The sequence below is a fragment of the Macaca nemestrina genome, chromosome 18 (assembly GCF_043159975.1).
Source record: "Macaca nemestrina isolate mMacNem1 chromosome 18, mMacNem.hap1, whole genome shotgun sequence".
Taxonomy (NCBI): domain Eukaryota; kingdom Metazoa; phylum Chordata; class Mammalia; order Primates; family Cercopithecidae; genus Macaca; species Macaca nemestrina.
Genome location: NC_092142.1, coordinates 55,686,402 through 55,698,178, shown reverse-complemented (window position 1 = coordinate 55,698,178; position 11,777 = coordinate 55,686,402). Strand labels below are relative to the sequence as shown.

The following is an 11,777-nucleotide window of genomic DNA, read 5'->3' as shown; positions in this document are numbered from 1 at the left end:
TAAATGGAAATACTATCTATGAACCCGTTTTGCTAATCACAGGACTACAAAGAAAAGAGTCCAAGTAACTGGCTGGTCTTCACAGAGATAAAAAGCTGTGCACTGATTTAAATCCAGCCAGCCTCTTAAAGGAAAGTGTCCATGATAAAGCCTTCCTTTGGCCCAGGTATATCATCAACACTTTTGTACTGCTGGAAATCTTTTAAACAACAGGGGCTGGGCAAGGTGCCTCACACCAGTAATCCCGGCACTTAGGAAGGCTGTGGCAGATGGATCACCTGAGGTGAGGTGTTCGAGACTAGCCTGGCTAACATGGTGAATCCCCGTCTCCACTAAAAATACAAAAATTGGCTGGGCATGGTGGCAGTCTCCTGTAATCCCAGCTCCCTGGGAGGCTAGACAGGAGAATCACTTGAACCTTGGAGGCAGAGGTTGCAGATTGCGCCATTGCACTCCAGCTGGGTGGCAAGTGCAAAATTCTGTCTCAAAAACAAAAACAACCAAAAAATCCCCAAATAAGCAACAGGAAGCTACCAGCTCTACCACGATTGCAAAAGCAATCCATAAGTGTAATACACACACACATATTAATTTGGGGCTATCTTCCATGTGTGGCACAAGATTGATTTTCATTTTTTTCTGGCAGAAAAGAGTTTGCTCTTCATAAAAGTACGTGTAAGAAAATAATCATTTCTGTATAAAATATTAACTAAAAGATGGTGCAAGTAGTAACAGAAAGGGCATTCTTCTGTATCCGACATGAAATTTGAAAGAAGGGCAGGCCGGGCGCGGTGGCTCAAGCCTGTAATCCCAGCACTTTGGGAGGCCGAGGCGGGTCGATCACGAGGTCAGGAGATCGAGACTATCCTGGCTAACATGGTGAAACCCTGTCTCTACTAAAAATACAAAAAACTAGCCGGGTGTGGTGGCGGACGCCTGTAGTCTCAGCTACTTGGGAGGCTGAGGCGGGAGAATGGCCTGAACCCAGGAGGTGGAGCTTGCAGTGAGCCGAGATCACGCCACTGCACTCCAGCCTGGGAGACACAGCGAGACTCCGTCTCAAAAAAAAAAAAAAAAAAAAGAAAGAAGGGCAAATTCAGCCTGAGTTTGGGAGGAATTTCCAAAGATTCAGAGCCCAGTCACAACAGGGAGCTCTCAGGGGTCAGCGAGTGTCCTGTCAGTGACACTGGGCAGACCAAGCCTGATGGTTCCTTGTGGGGATGTGCTGGGCAGTGCTGCTCAGTGGGCAGTGCTCACTGGGGCCATTTTGCTGTTTCCTTTCTTTTCTTTTTTTGAGACAGCATCTCAGTTGCCCAGGCTGGAGTGCGGTGGTGCAGTCTTGGCTCATGGCAACCTCTGCCTCCGAGGTTCAAGCGATTCTCATAAGCTTCTGCAGGCTGTGCAGAGTGTGGTGCTGGCATCTGCCTCTGGTGAGGGTCGCAGGAAGCCTACATTCCTGGCAGAAAGCCAACAAGGATGAGGCACATCTGGTGGAGAGACAAGAAAAAAGAGAGAAAAAGGGAGGGTGTCTGGCTCTTTTAAACAGCCAGCTCAGGAGTGAAATACCGGAGGAAGAACTCACACTTCACCATGGGATGGCACCAAGCCATTCTTTAGGGATCTGTCCTCATGACCCCAAAACCTTCCACTAGTTCCCACCTCCAATATTGCAGGTCACATTTTGACATGAGATTTGGCAGTAACGAAACATCCAAATCATAGCACCCATGTAGGATTCGAGGAACTGGGGAGTTGGGTTCCAGCACTGTAGCCACTTTTTTTTTTGAGATGGAGTCTCTCCCTGTTGCCCTCATTTTCCGCCCTGTGCAATGGTGGATTTCGGCTCACTGCAACCTCTGTCTCCCAGGTTCAAGCGATTCTCCTGCCTCAGCCTCCCCAGTAGCTGGGATTATAGCTACGTGCCATCACGTGCAGCTAATTTTTTATATCTTTAGTGGAGACAGGGTTTCACCATGTTGGCCAGGCTGGTCTCAAACCCCTGACCTCGTGATCCGCCCACCTGGCCTCCCAAAGTGCTGGGATTATAGTAGCCACTTTTTTTGGTTTTTTTTGAGATGGAGTCTCTCTCTGTTGCCCAGGCTGGAGTGCAGTGGCGCGATCTGGGCTCGCTGCAAGCTCCGCCTGCCAGGTTCACGCCAGTCTCCTGCCTCAGCCTCCTTAGTAGTGGGACTACAGGCGCCCGCAACCATGCCCGGCTAATTTTTTGTATTTTTTTTTAGTAGAGACGGGTTTTCACCCTGTTAGCCAGGATGGTCTCGATTTCCTGACCTCATGATCCGCCCACCTAGCCTCCCAAAGTGCTGGGATTTCAGGCGTGAGCCACCGCGCCCGGCCTGTAGCCATTTTTTTTTTTTTTTTTTTTTTTTTTTTTTTTTTTTTTGAGACGGAGTCTCGCTCTGTAGTCCAGGCTGGAGTGCATTGGCGCGATCTCGGCTCACTGCAAGCTCCGCCTCCCGAGTTCACGCCATTCTCCTGCCTCAGCCTCCTGAGTAGTGGCGCCCGGCCTGTAGCCACTTTTAAGCCTAAAATCCAATGTGGATCTGAAGTTGAGCAGGAAAATCAGAAAATAAAAGTGAGGAATGAAGTTTCTGTGCCACACTTGACATGAGAGTGGAAGTGATCATATATACCCCCTCTACCCCCACCAAAATGGTGTGCACAGTGCAATGCCATTTTACAGAAGTGTGAACTCAGTGAGGTAACCTGGCTGGCCTGAAAGTGTTAACATTGTTAGTGACTCACATTTCCATCCAGAGCCTGGTCTCTAAACTCCTGGTTCAACCCCCACCCAGTCCATTTTTTCCAAGACACACAAAGAACAGAATAAGATTCAAGTCAAAATTCTTTTATGACAATAAAACAATCACATATTTAATATAAAAAGAAATGCAGAAAATGGTTCAGGGTTGTATTAAAAAAAAAATCCAGGTTGTGCAGGTTGCTGTATTTACATCTGGGAGCAGAGCTGTCCCCACATCAGGCACAGCAGCTGCACTTCTCCGACGCCCCTTTGCAGACACAGCCCTGGGCACACTTGGCACAGCCCACGGGGCAGCAGGAGCAGCAGCCTGGGGAAGAAGGGGAGAGTGAGAGGTGGCAGTAGACTGGAGCAGGCACCTCCCTGTCCCAATAGCAAGCCTGGCTCGAGCTCAGACGCCAGACCCAGAGGATGCTTTTTTTGTGTGCCACAGCTCTGTTCTGAAACCATAGGGGGTACAGTTGGGGTTTGTGTCCCAAGAGAAAAATGCTTCCCTGCCCCATCTGAACTCAGGGCAGAAAGCATGGAGAGGGAATGACATGGCCAACAGGGGCAAAGAAATCCCAGTTCCCCAGAAGGAAGCACTCAGGGCCAACCTTGAGTTCCCTCCCAATCTTAGCCACAGCCCCCAGATTCCTGGAGATGGCCCCGCACTCACTCTTCTTGCAGGAGGTGCATTTGCACTCTTTGCACTTGCAGGAGCCGGCGCACGTGCAGGAACCACCTGCAAGGAAGAGAAAAACGCAGTGGGCAGTGAGTGAGATGCAGAAGGTACAGCAGTGGGTCAGTGAGTCTTCGGTGCCCCCTCCTCTGTGCAGGGCCAGCCCTCAGAGCTCCTTCCCCACTCAGGACAGAGGAACAGAAACCCTATGTCCTCTCCACTAACACTGGGAAGGGCAAGCACCCTCCTGTTTACCCCACCAGGAAGGTCCCACGTCCACATCCAACCCAGGAATATTGAGATTGCGAGCCAGAACCTTCTGTCCTGAACCCTGAAGAATCAATGTCTCCAGCCCCCTATCCACACTGATTGCTCAGAACCTGGACAGAGCACTGGGGCCCAGCCAGCAGGACCCTGACCAACTGGGAGATGTGGAGCAGTTCAGCCTTGAGCCTCAGTATCCTTAAGTCTGAGGTAGAGGCCCAGGGAGGAGGGCAGTGCTCTCAGGGGCGTGATCAGGAAGAAAGCACCTAACGAAGTAATGGAGTCCCCGTCGCTCAGAACTTTAAATGCGACCTCCTGAAACCCAGAGACCCCCTGTAATAGGGCTGGGAAATGGGGCTTCCAGGGCCTAGAGCTTCCCTTACCAGTGGCGCAGGAGCAGTTGGGGTCCATTTCGAGCGAAGGAGATGCTGGAGCTCCCACCGGTAAGGCAAAAACGCAGTCAGGCAGTTGGAAAGTGCACTGGAGCCCTGCAGCCGGCTGCTCCATTTATAGACGGAGGTCGGGCCGGGCGCAGAGGCCCAGCTCTGCGCCTGCACCCGGCCCGCTGAGTCCGCTCTGCCGGCGATCCTAGGCTGGGCTGTGCGCAGCAGAAGGGCCGGGCGCACCATCCTCTGAACTCTGAGCGGTGCGCACCGCGGGACCGCCCCTTTGACGCCTGTTCGCGCGGGATGGGCTGTGCGCCCGGCGGTACGCGGCGTTCCCGAGGTCCAGGCCGCTCTTCCCGGTTTCCCCGAGGTTGCCTTACACCTTCCTCCCGGCGTGTTCCGGGACCCCGGCCTTGACATCGCGGGCGTCTCCACCCCACCCCTCGCCCCGAAGTTTTCAGCTCGACCTGTCCAGGAGTCCCTGTGCAGCCCTCCTGCTCCCGTCCCGGGATCCGCTGAGTGCGGAGTGGGGAACGTGCGGTAGCTAGCGAGTTGTGTGCAGAACATCCGCCACCGATGTGGCTTTCGTTTCTCCTCGTCTCCCGCCTTGCCTGTCCCTGCCCACACCGCGGTCCCTCGGACCCACTCCTCCGTACACAGTAACACGCGGAACACGAGTCGGCCTCTCTCTCTCTCGTCCATTCGCCCTGCCTGTGAGGATGTACGGGCACATTTATCCAGGTCCTCCTTTGTGTATAAGTCTCCAAGCTTCCCACAGCCTTCGGGCCACAATACCGGATGGCAGTTCTGGACATGCGGGATGTCCCCAAAGAGAGATTACTTCAGATGATATGCAGACCCTGCTTTAAATTAAAAAGCAAGCTGGGCGAGGTGGCGCTTACTGCTGTAGTCCCAGCTACTTGGGAGGATCACTTGAGCCTAGGAGTTCGAGTCCAGCCTGGGCAACATAGGGAGTCAACGTCTCTAAAAAAATAAAAAGCAAGATAAATGGTTGTTTCTCTTCAATATTGCTGATCTCTTCAATATTCCAGGCTCAATGCATAACATTGAGTCTGTACTGGTGTCTTAACCACTTGCTTTGTGATCTTAAAGAAAAATACTATTTATGAACCTGTATTACTAAACAGACGGCTACTACAGAGTTAAAGTAATTGGTTCAAGTCACAGAGCTGAGAAGTTGTCACTGATCTGAATCCAACCAACCCCTCAAGAGAAAGTGTTCATGGATCAAGCCTTCCTTTGGCCCAGGTATGTCATCAGCACTTCTCTCTTGCTGGAAAGCTTCTAAACAATGGCAAGCCACAAGCTCAACCATGTGCAGTGGCAAAAGCAATCCATAAGTGTAATACACGCACACACACACACACAAAAAAACCACATTTATAGTTTTCCTGGCTGTCTTCTATGTATGGATAAGACTGATTTTCATTTTTGGAGGTGGAAAAGAGTTTGCTTTTCATACAAATATATTTAAGAAAATATTAATCATTTAAATATAAAATGGTAAGAAAAGTGTGCAGGTGGTAACAGAAATGCCAGTCATTTTATATCTGACATGAGGGAGAGAATCTTGCTCGTAGCTCGATAACCCTGGGTTGAGGATGATTTTATGGGAGCAATGAATGACTCTCTTTGGACCACATGACATATGTTCATGTGGTAGATGACAATGACAGTATATACAGCTAGGCACTCCAGGCCTGGCTTCTTTGTCTGTAAGTAAATATCCCCCATGCAATGTATAATTATTTTTAAAAAATAATAAAGCAATAACTAATATTGTAGAATGCTTGCCAAGCACCATTCCAAGCTCCTCACATGTATAAGATTCTTTCACCTTACAAGCCAGATGCCATTATTATGCTCCTATTACAGGAGACACAGAGAGGTTGTGAGGCACAGCTAAAAGTGACAGAGGTGGGATGTGCACTCATGCATACTGTCTGCACCATCATGCCCTCACCCATTGTATTAGTTTGTTTTCACACTGCTGATAAAGACATGCCCAAGACTAGGCAATCTACAAAAGAAAGGGGTTTAATGGACTTACAGGTCCACATGGCTGGGGAGGCCTCACAATCATGCAGAAGGCAAGGAGGAGCAAGTCATGTCTTACATGGACGGGAGCAGGCAAAGAGAGAGCTTGTGCAGGGAAACCTCCATTTTTAAAACCATCAGATCTCATGAGATTCATTCACTATTACGAGGACAGCATGGGAAAGACCTGCCCCCATGATTCAATTACCTCCCACTAGGTTCCTCCCATGACACTTGGGAATTGTGGGAATTACAATTCAAGATGAGATTTGGATAGAAGCCCAGCCAAACCATATCTTTCTGCCTCTGACCCCTCCCAAATCTCACATCCTCACATTTTGAAACCAATCATGCCCTCCCAACAGTCCCCCAAAGTCTCAACTCACTTCAACATTAACTCAGAAGTCCACAGTCTAAAGTATTATCTGAGACAAGGCAAGTCCCTTCTGCCTATGAGCCTGAAAAATCAAAAGCAAGTTAGTTACTTCCTAGATACAATGGTAGTACAGGCATTGGGTAAATACAGCAATTTCAAATGGGAGACATTGGCCAAAATGTTTTGGGGCTACAGGCCCCATAAAAGTCCAAAATCCAGCAGGACAGTCAAATATTAGAGCTCCAAAGTGGTCTCCTTTGACTCCATGTCTCATATCCAGGTCACGTTGATGCAAGAGGTGGGTTCCCAAGGTCTTGGGCAGCTCTGCCCCTGTGGCTTTACAGCTCCCCTCCTGGTTGCTTATATGGCTGGCATTGAGTGTCTGTGGCTTTTCCAGGCACATGGTGCAAGCTGTTGGTGGATCTACCATTCTGGGGTCTGGAGGACTGGAGCTGGCCTTCTTCTCACAGCTCCACTAGGCAGTGCCCCAGTAGGTCCTCTGTGTGAGGGCTCTGACCCCACATTCTCTTCCACACTGCCCTAGCAGAGGTCCTCCATGAGGGCCCCACGCCTACAACAAACTTCTGCATTTCCATACAACTTCTGAAATCTAGGCAGAGGTTCCCAATTCCTGACTTCTGTGCACTCACGGGCTCAACATTATGTGGAAGCTGCCAAGGCTTGGGGCTTGCACCTTCTGAAGCCACAGCCAGAGCTTTACATTGGCCCCTTTTAGCCATGGCTGGAGTGGCTAGGATGCAGGGCACCAAGTCCCTAGGCTGCACACAGCACAGGGACCCTAGACCTAGCCCATGAAACCACTTTTTCCTCCTAGGCCTTTGGGCCTGTGATGGGAGGGGCTGCCGTGAAGTCCTCTGACATGCCCTGGACACATTTTCCCCATTGTCTTGGGGATTAACATTCTGCTCCTTGTTATTTATGCAAATTTTGGCAGCCAGCTTGAATTTCTCCTCAGAAGAGGGTTTTTTTTTTTTCTATTGCATTGTCAGGCTGCAAATTTTCCAAGCTTTTATGCTTTGTTCCTCTTATAATTCTGAATGCCTTTAACAGCACCCAAGTCACCTCTTGAATGTTTTGCTGCTTAGAAATTTCTTCCATCAGATGCCGTAAATCATCTTTCTCAAGCTCAAAGTTCCACATATCTCTAGGGCAAAGGCAAAATGCCACCAGTTTCTTTGCTAAAACACAACAAAAGTCACCTTTGCTCCAATTCCCAACAAGTTCCTCATTTCCGTATAAGACCACCTCAGCCTGGACTTTATTGTCCATATCGCTGTCAGCATTTTGGGCAAAGCCATTCAACAAGTCTCTAGGAAGTTCCAAACTTTCCCACATTTTCCTGTCTTCTGAGCCCTCCAAACTCTTCTAACTCTTGCCTGTTACCCAGTTCCAAAGTTGCTTTTTTTTCTCTTTCAAAGATGAGACTCTCACTTTTTTTGTTTTTTGGTGGTGAAGTAGGCTGTGAACCAGGACTGCCTGACACCAAAACCCATGCCCTAGGCTCAGGCTGCCTTCTGAAATCTCTTCACAGGGAAACAGAGAGGTCAGTGGCCCTGACCTCTAGGCCAAGAGACTCATCTTCCTCTTTGATTGAACATCAAATAGGATTCCATCCACATAGCCAGGGGGGACTAATCACTGGCTTTAATTACAAGTCAGCTAGGGCCTCACTCTTTCCTAATGAGCACTCCCCACACTCCCCAAACTGCGGGATCTGCTATCACTCCTGCGTGGGCAAACGGGAACATCTGCAACCCATGATTACACACACCGCATCGTGCTTGGAAAATGCTCGGCTCTTCCCTCCACAGCCCCAGTCACTATGATGGACTGACATAGTCAAGGGCTGAAATTTGGAAGGGAAAATTCAGCTTGAGCTTGGGCAGAACTTTCAAAGATTCAGAGCCAAGTCACAACAGGGAACTCTCAGGTGTCAGCAAGTGTCCTGTGACTCTGGGCAGGCTAATTCTCTTTTTCTTTCTATCTCTCTCTCTCTCTCTCTTTTTGAGACAGAGTCTTGCTGTATTAACCAGGCTGGAGTGCAGTGTCAAGATCTCTGCTCATGGCAACGTTCACCTCCTGGGCTCAAGCGATCCGCCCACCTTACCCACCCTCTCTCACCCCCCACCCGAGTAACTGGGAGTACAGGCACACATCACCAAGCCCAATTACACTTTGCATTTGTTGTAGAGACAAGTTTCGCTGTGTGCCACGGCTGGTCTCGAACTCCTGAGGTCAAGCAATCTGCTGGCCTCACCCTCCCAAAGTGCTAGGGTTACAGGCTTGAGCCACTGCCCTCAGCCCAGCTGATGGTATCCTTGTGAGGTTTTCATGGCCAGTGCAGATGAAAGTGTGTGGTTCACACAATGGCACCAGTCCATCGTTTCTAGTCTATAGTGTACATCACTCATGAACATATGTGCAGAGTTTGTAAATCTTCAAGTTTTCTGTTACTTTTTTTTTTTTTTTTTTTTTTTTTGAGATGGAGTCTTGTTCTGTCACCCAGGCTGGAGTGCAGTGGCAGGGTCTCAGCTCATTGCAACCTCCACCTCCCGGGTTCAAGCGATTCTCCTGCCCCAGCCTCCTGAGTAGCTGGGATTACAGGTTCCTGCCACCAAGCCCAGCTAATTTTTGTATTTTTAGTAGAGACGGGGTTTCACCGTGTTGTCCAGGCTGGTCTCAAGATCCTGACCTCTGGTGATCCGCCTGCCTCGGCCTCTCAAAGTGCTGGGATTACAGGCATGAGACACTGTGCCCGGCCAATTTTTCTGTTACTTCTTTATGCATTTATTGAATTCTTTCCTGTTAAATGTGAAAAATTGTGTTTTGTATTTTGTGTTTGATTTCATTTTCTCCATAATTGACATAATTATATTTATCTTCCCACCTAAGAGGAAGCATCCTCCACCACACCGCTCAGCAGGACAGTTTACTCATCAGCTTGCCATGGTTTTTGCCAAAGCCAAGATTTTGAAGCAAGTGTCAATCTGGAGCACCAAGGCTCAGGCCATGCAGCCTTCCCCAGCCTCATTGTCACTTGGTGTCTGCGGTCAGGAGTTGGGGAGCAGGTAGCAACATCCCAGCCTTGGGATGGCTTCCCTTTTCTTCTTTGTAACCAGATTTTTGAAACATTGTTAGTTTATTTTTATTTTACTTTTTTTTTTTTTTTGAGATAGAGCCTCATTCCATCGCCCAGACTGAAATGCATTGGCACGATCTTGGCTCACGGCAACCTCCGCCTCCCGGGCTCAACTAATCTTCTCACCTCAGCCTCCCAAGTAGCTGGGACTATGCCAGGCTAAAATTGCTAGTTTCATCAGGCTCTGATCCACAATGGCCTTTTGCTATCAGCCTCTTGAGAAATCTCTCTCTTTTTGTATAAATAACAAAGTTTTAAAAATGTATTTTCTGAAATCAGTGTTTTACACACCAAAATTTAAAAAAAGGTTTATGTCTGGGAAGCATAGGTAGTAAAAAGTTCCTTCACCATGGAGTCTGAGAAGCCCGGTGTGGGAATCAAGCAGCTGACGAATTGGGTTCCACCCCTGTCATCTCTTTGAAGCCTAAAATCTGATGAGGAAACTGAAATTGGGTAGGGAAATCAGAAAATAAAAATGAGAGATGGAGAAGTTTCTGTGCCACATTTGATACGACCAGAGGTGATCATGGATGTCCCCCCATTATGATCTGGTACAGTGCAATTTCATTTTCTAGAAGATGAAGCTCAGTGAGGTAACCTGGCTTGCCTGAAGGCGCTCAGATTGTTAGCGACTCAGATTTCCATCCAGAGCCCGGGTCTCTCAACTCCTGGTTCAATCTCTAACCCTGGTCCATTAATTCGAAGTCACACAAAGGAAAGGAGAGTCACAATCAAGTCAAAACTGTTTTATTGTCATTTACATATTTAATAGAAAAACGAATGTAGCAAATGGCTCAGGGTTGTATAAAAAAAAAAAAATCCAGGTTTGTACAGGTTGCTCTATTTACATCTGGGAGCAGAGCTGTCCCCACATCAGGCACAGCAGCTGCACTTCTCCGATGCCCCTTTGCAGATGCAGCCCTGGGCACACTTGGCACAGCCCATGGGGCAGCAGGAGCAGCAGCCTGGGCAAAAAGGGAGAGTGAAAGGTCAGAGCAGACTCAGTCAGGCACCTCCCTGTGTCAACAGCAGGCCTGGCTCGAGGTCAGACTCCAAACCTGGAGGATGTCTTTTTAGGTTGGCACAGCTCTGTTCTGAGACCACAGGTGGTACCTTTGGGGTTTGTGTCTCAATAGAAATAGGCTGCCCTGCCACATTCGAACTCAGAGCAGAAAGCCTGGAGAGGGAATGACATGGCCAACAGGGGCAAAGAAAGGCGTTCCCCAGAAGCGTGCACTCCAGGCCAGCCTTGGGTTCCCTCCCAAGTTTAGCCACAGTGCCAGATTCCTGGAGATGGCCCCACACTCACTCTTCTTGCACGAGGTGCGTTTGCACTCTTTGCACTTGCAGGAGCTGGCACAGGAGCAGGAGGCCCCTGGAAGGAAGAGATAAAGGCAGTGAGCAGTGAGTGAGATGCACAAGGTACAGCAGTGGGTCATTGAGTCTCCAGTGCACCATCCTCTGCGCAGGGCCAGCCCTCAGAGCTCCTTTCCCACTCAGGACAGAGGGAGACAAGCCCCACGTCCTCTCCACTCATGCTGGGAAGGGCAAGCACCCTCCTGTTTTACCCCACCATGAAGGTCCCAGATGCACACACAACCCAGGAAGACTCGGACTGGGGCCCAAAACCTCCTGTCCTGAATCTCAAAGACGCAGTGTTTCCTGCCTCCCACCCACCCTGCTTGCTCAGAGCCTGGACAGAGCATTGGGGCTTGGCCAGCAGCCCCCTGACCAACCAGGTGACGTGGAACAGGGCAGCCTTGAGCCTCAGAACACTCAGCTGTGACACAGAGGCACAGTGAGGAGCGCAATGCTCTCAGGAGCTATTCCAAGGAGAAAGTACTGGACGAGGTAAAGGGTCCCCTTCTGCTCAGAGCTCAAAATGCGACCTCCTCAAACGCAGGGACACTGTACTGTGGCTGGGAATTGGGCATTCCCAGGCGCAGAGCCGGGCTTCCCTTACCAGTGGCGCAGGAGCAGTTGGGGTCCATTTCCAGCCAAGAGAGGAGGGGAGAGGCGAAGAGGGCGTCAGGCAGCTGGAAGGCGCATTGGAGCCCGGAGCCGGCTGCTCCCTCTGCAGGCGGAGATGGGAC

The 11,777-nt window shown here is 49.7% G+C and overlaps 2 protein-coding genes across 2 annotated transcripts; both read right to left on the bottom strand.

Annotated features, from left to right (window-relative positions):
* Positions 1 to 2,850: 2,850 nt before the first annotated feature.
* LOC139355347 (metallothionein-1E-like) lies at positions 2,851 to 4,263 on the bottom strand. The gene is made up of 3 exons (XM_071084569.1): positions 4,088 to 4,263; positions 3,438 to 3,503; positions 2,851 to 3,089 (listed from the first exon to the last, which is right to left on the bottom strand). Exons 1-3 carry the CDS (start codon positions 4,209 to 4,211, stop codon positions 2,998 to 3,000), a joined length of 282 nt encoding a protein of 93 aa, XP_070940670.1. The 5' UTR covers positions 4,212 to 4,263; the 3' UTR covers positions 2,851 to 2,997.
* A 6,152-nt stretch (positions 4,264 to 10,415) lies between these two features.
* LOC105494059 (metallothionein-1L) lies at positions 10,416 to 11,777 on the bottom strand. Its single transcript, XM_011762164.2, has 3 exons — positions 11,648 to 11,777; positions 10,994 to 11,059; positions 10,416 to 10,649 (listed from the first exon to the last, which is right to left on the bottom strand). Exons 1-3 carry the CDS (start codon positions 11,673 to 11,675, stop codon positions 10,558 to 10,560), a joined length of 186 nt encoding a protein of 61 aa, XP_011760466.1. The 5' UTR covers positions 11,676 to 11,777; the 3' UTR covers positions 10,416 to 10,557.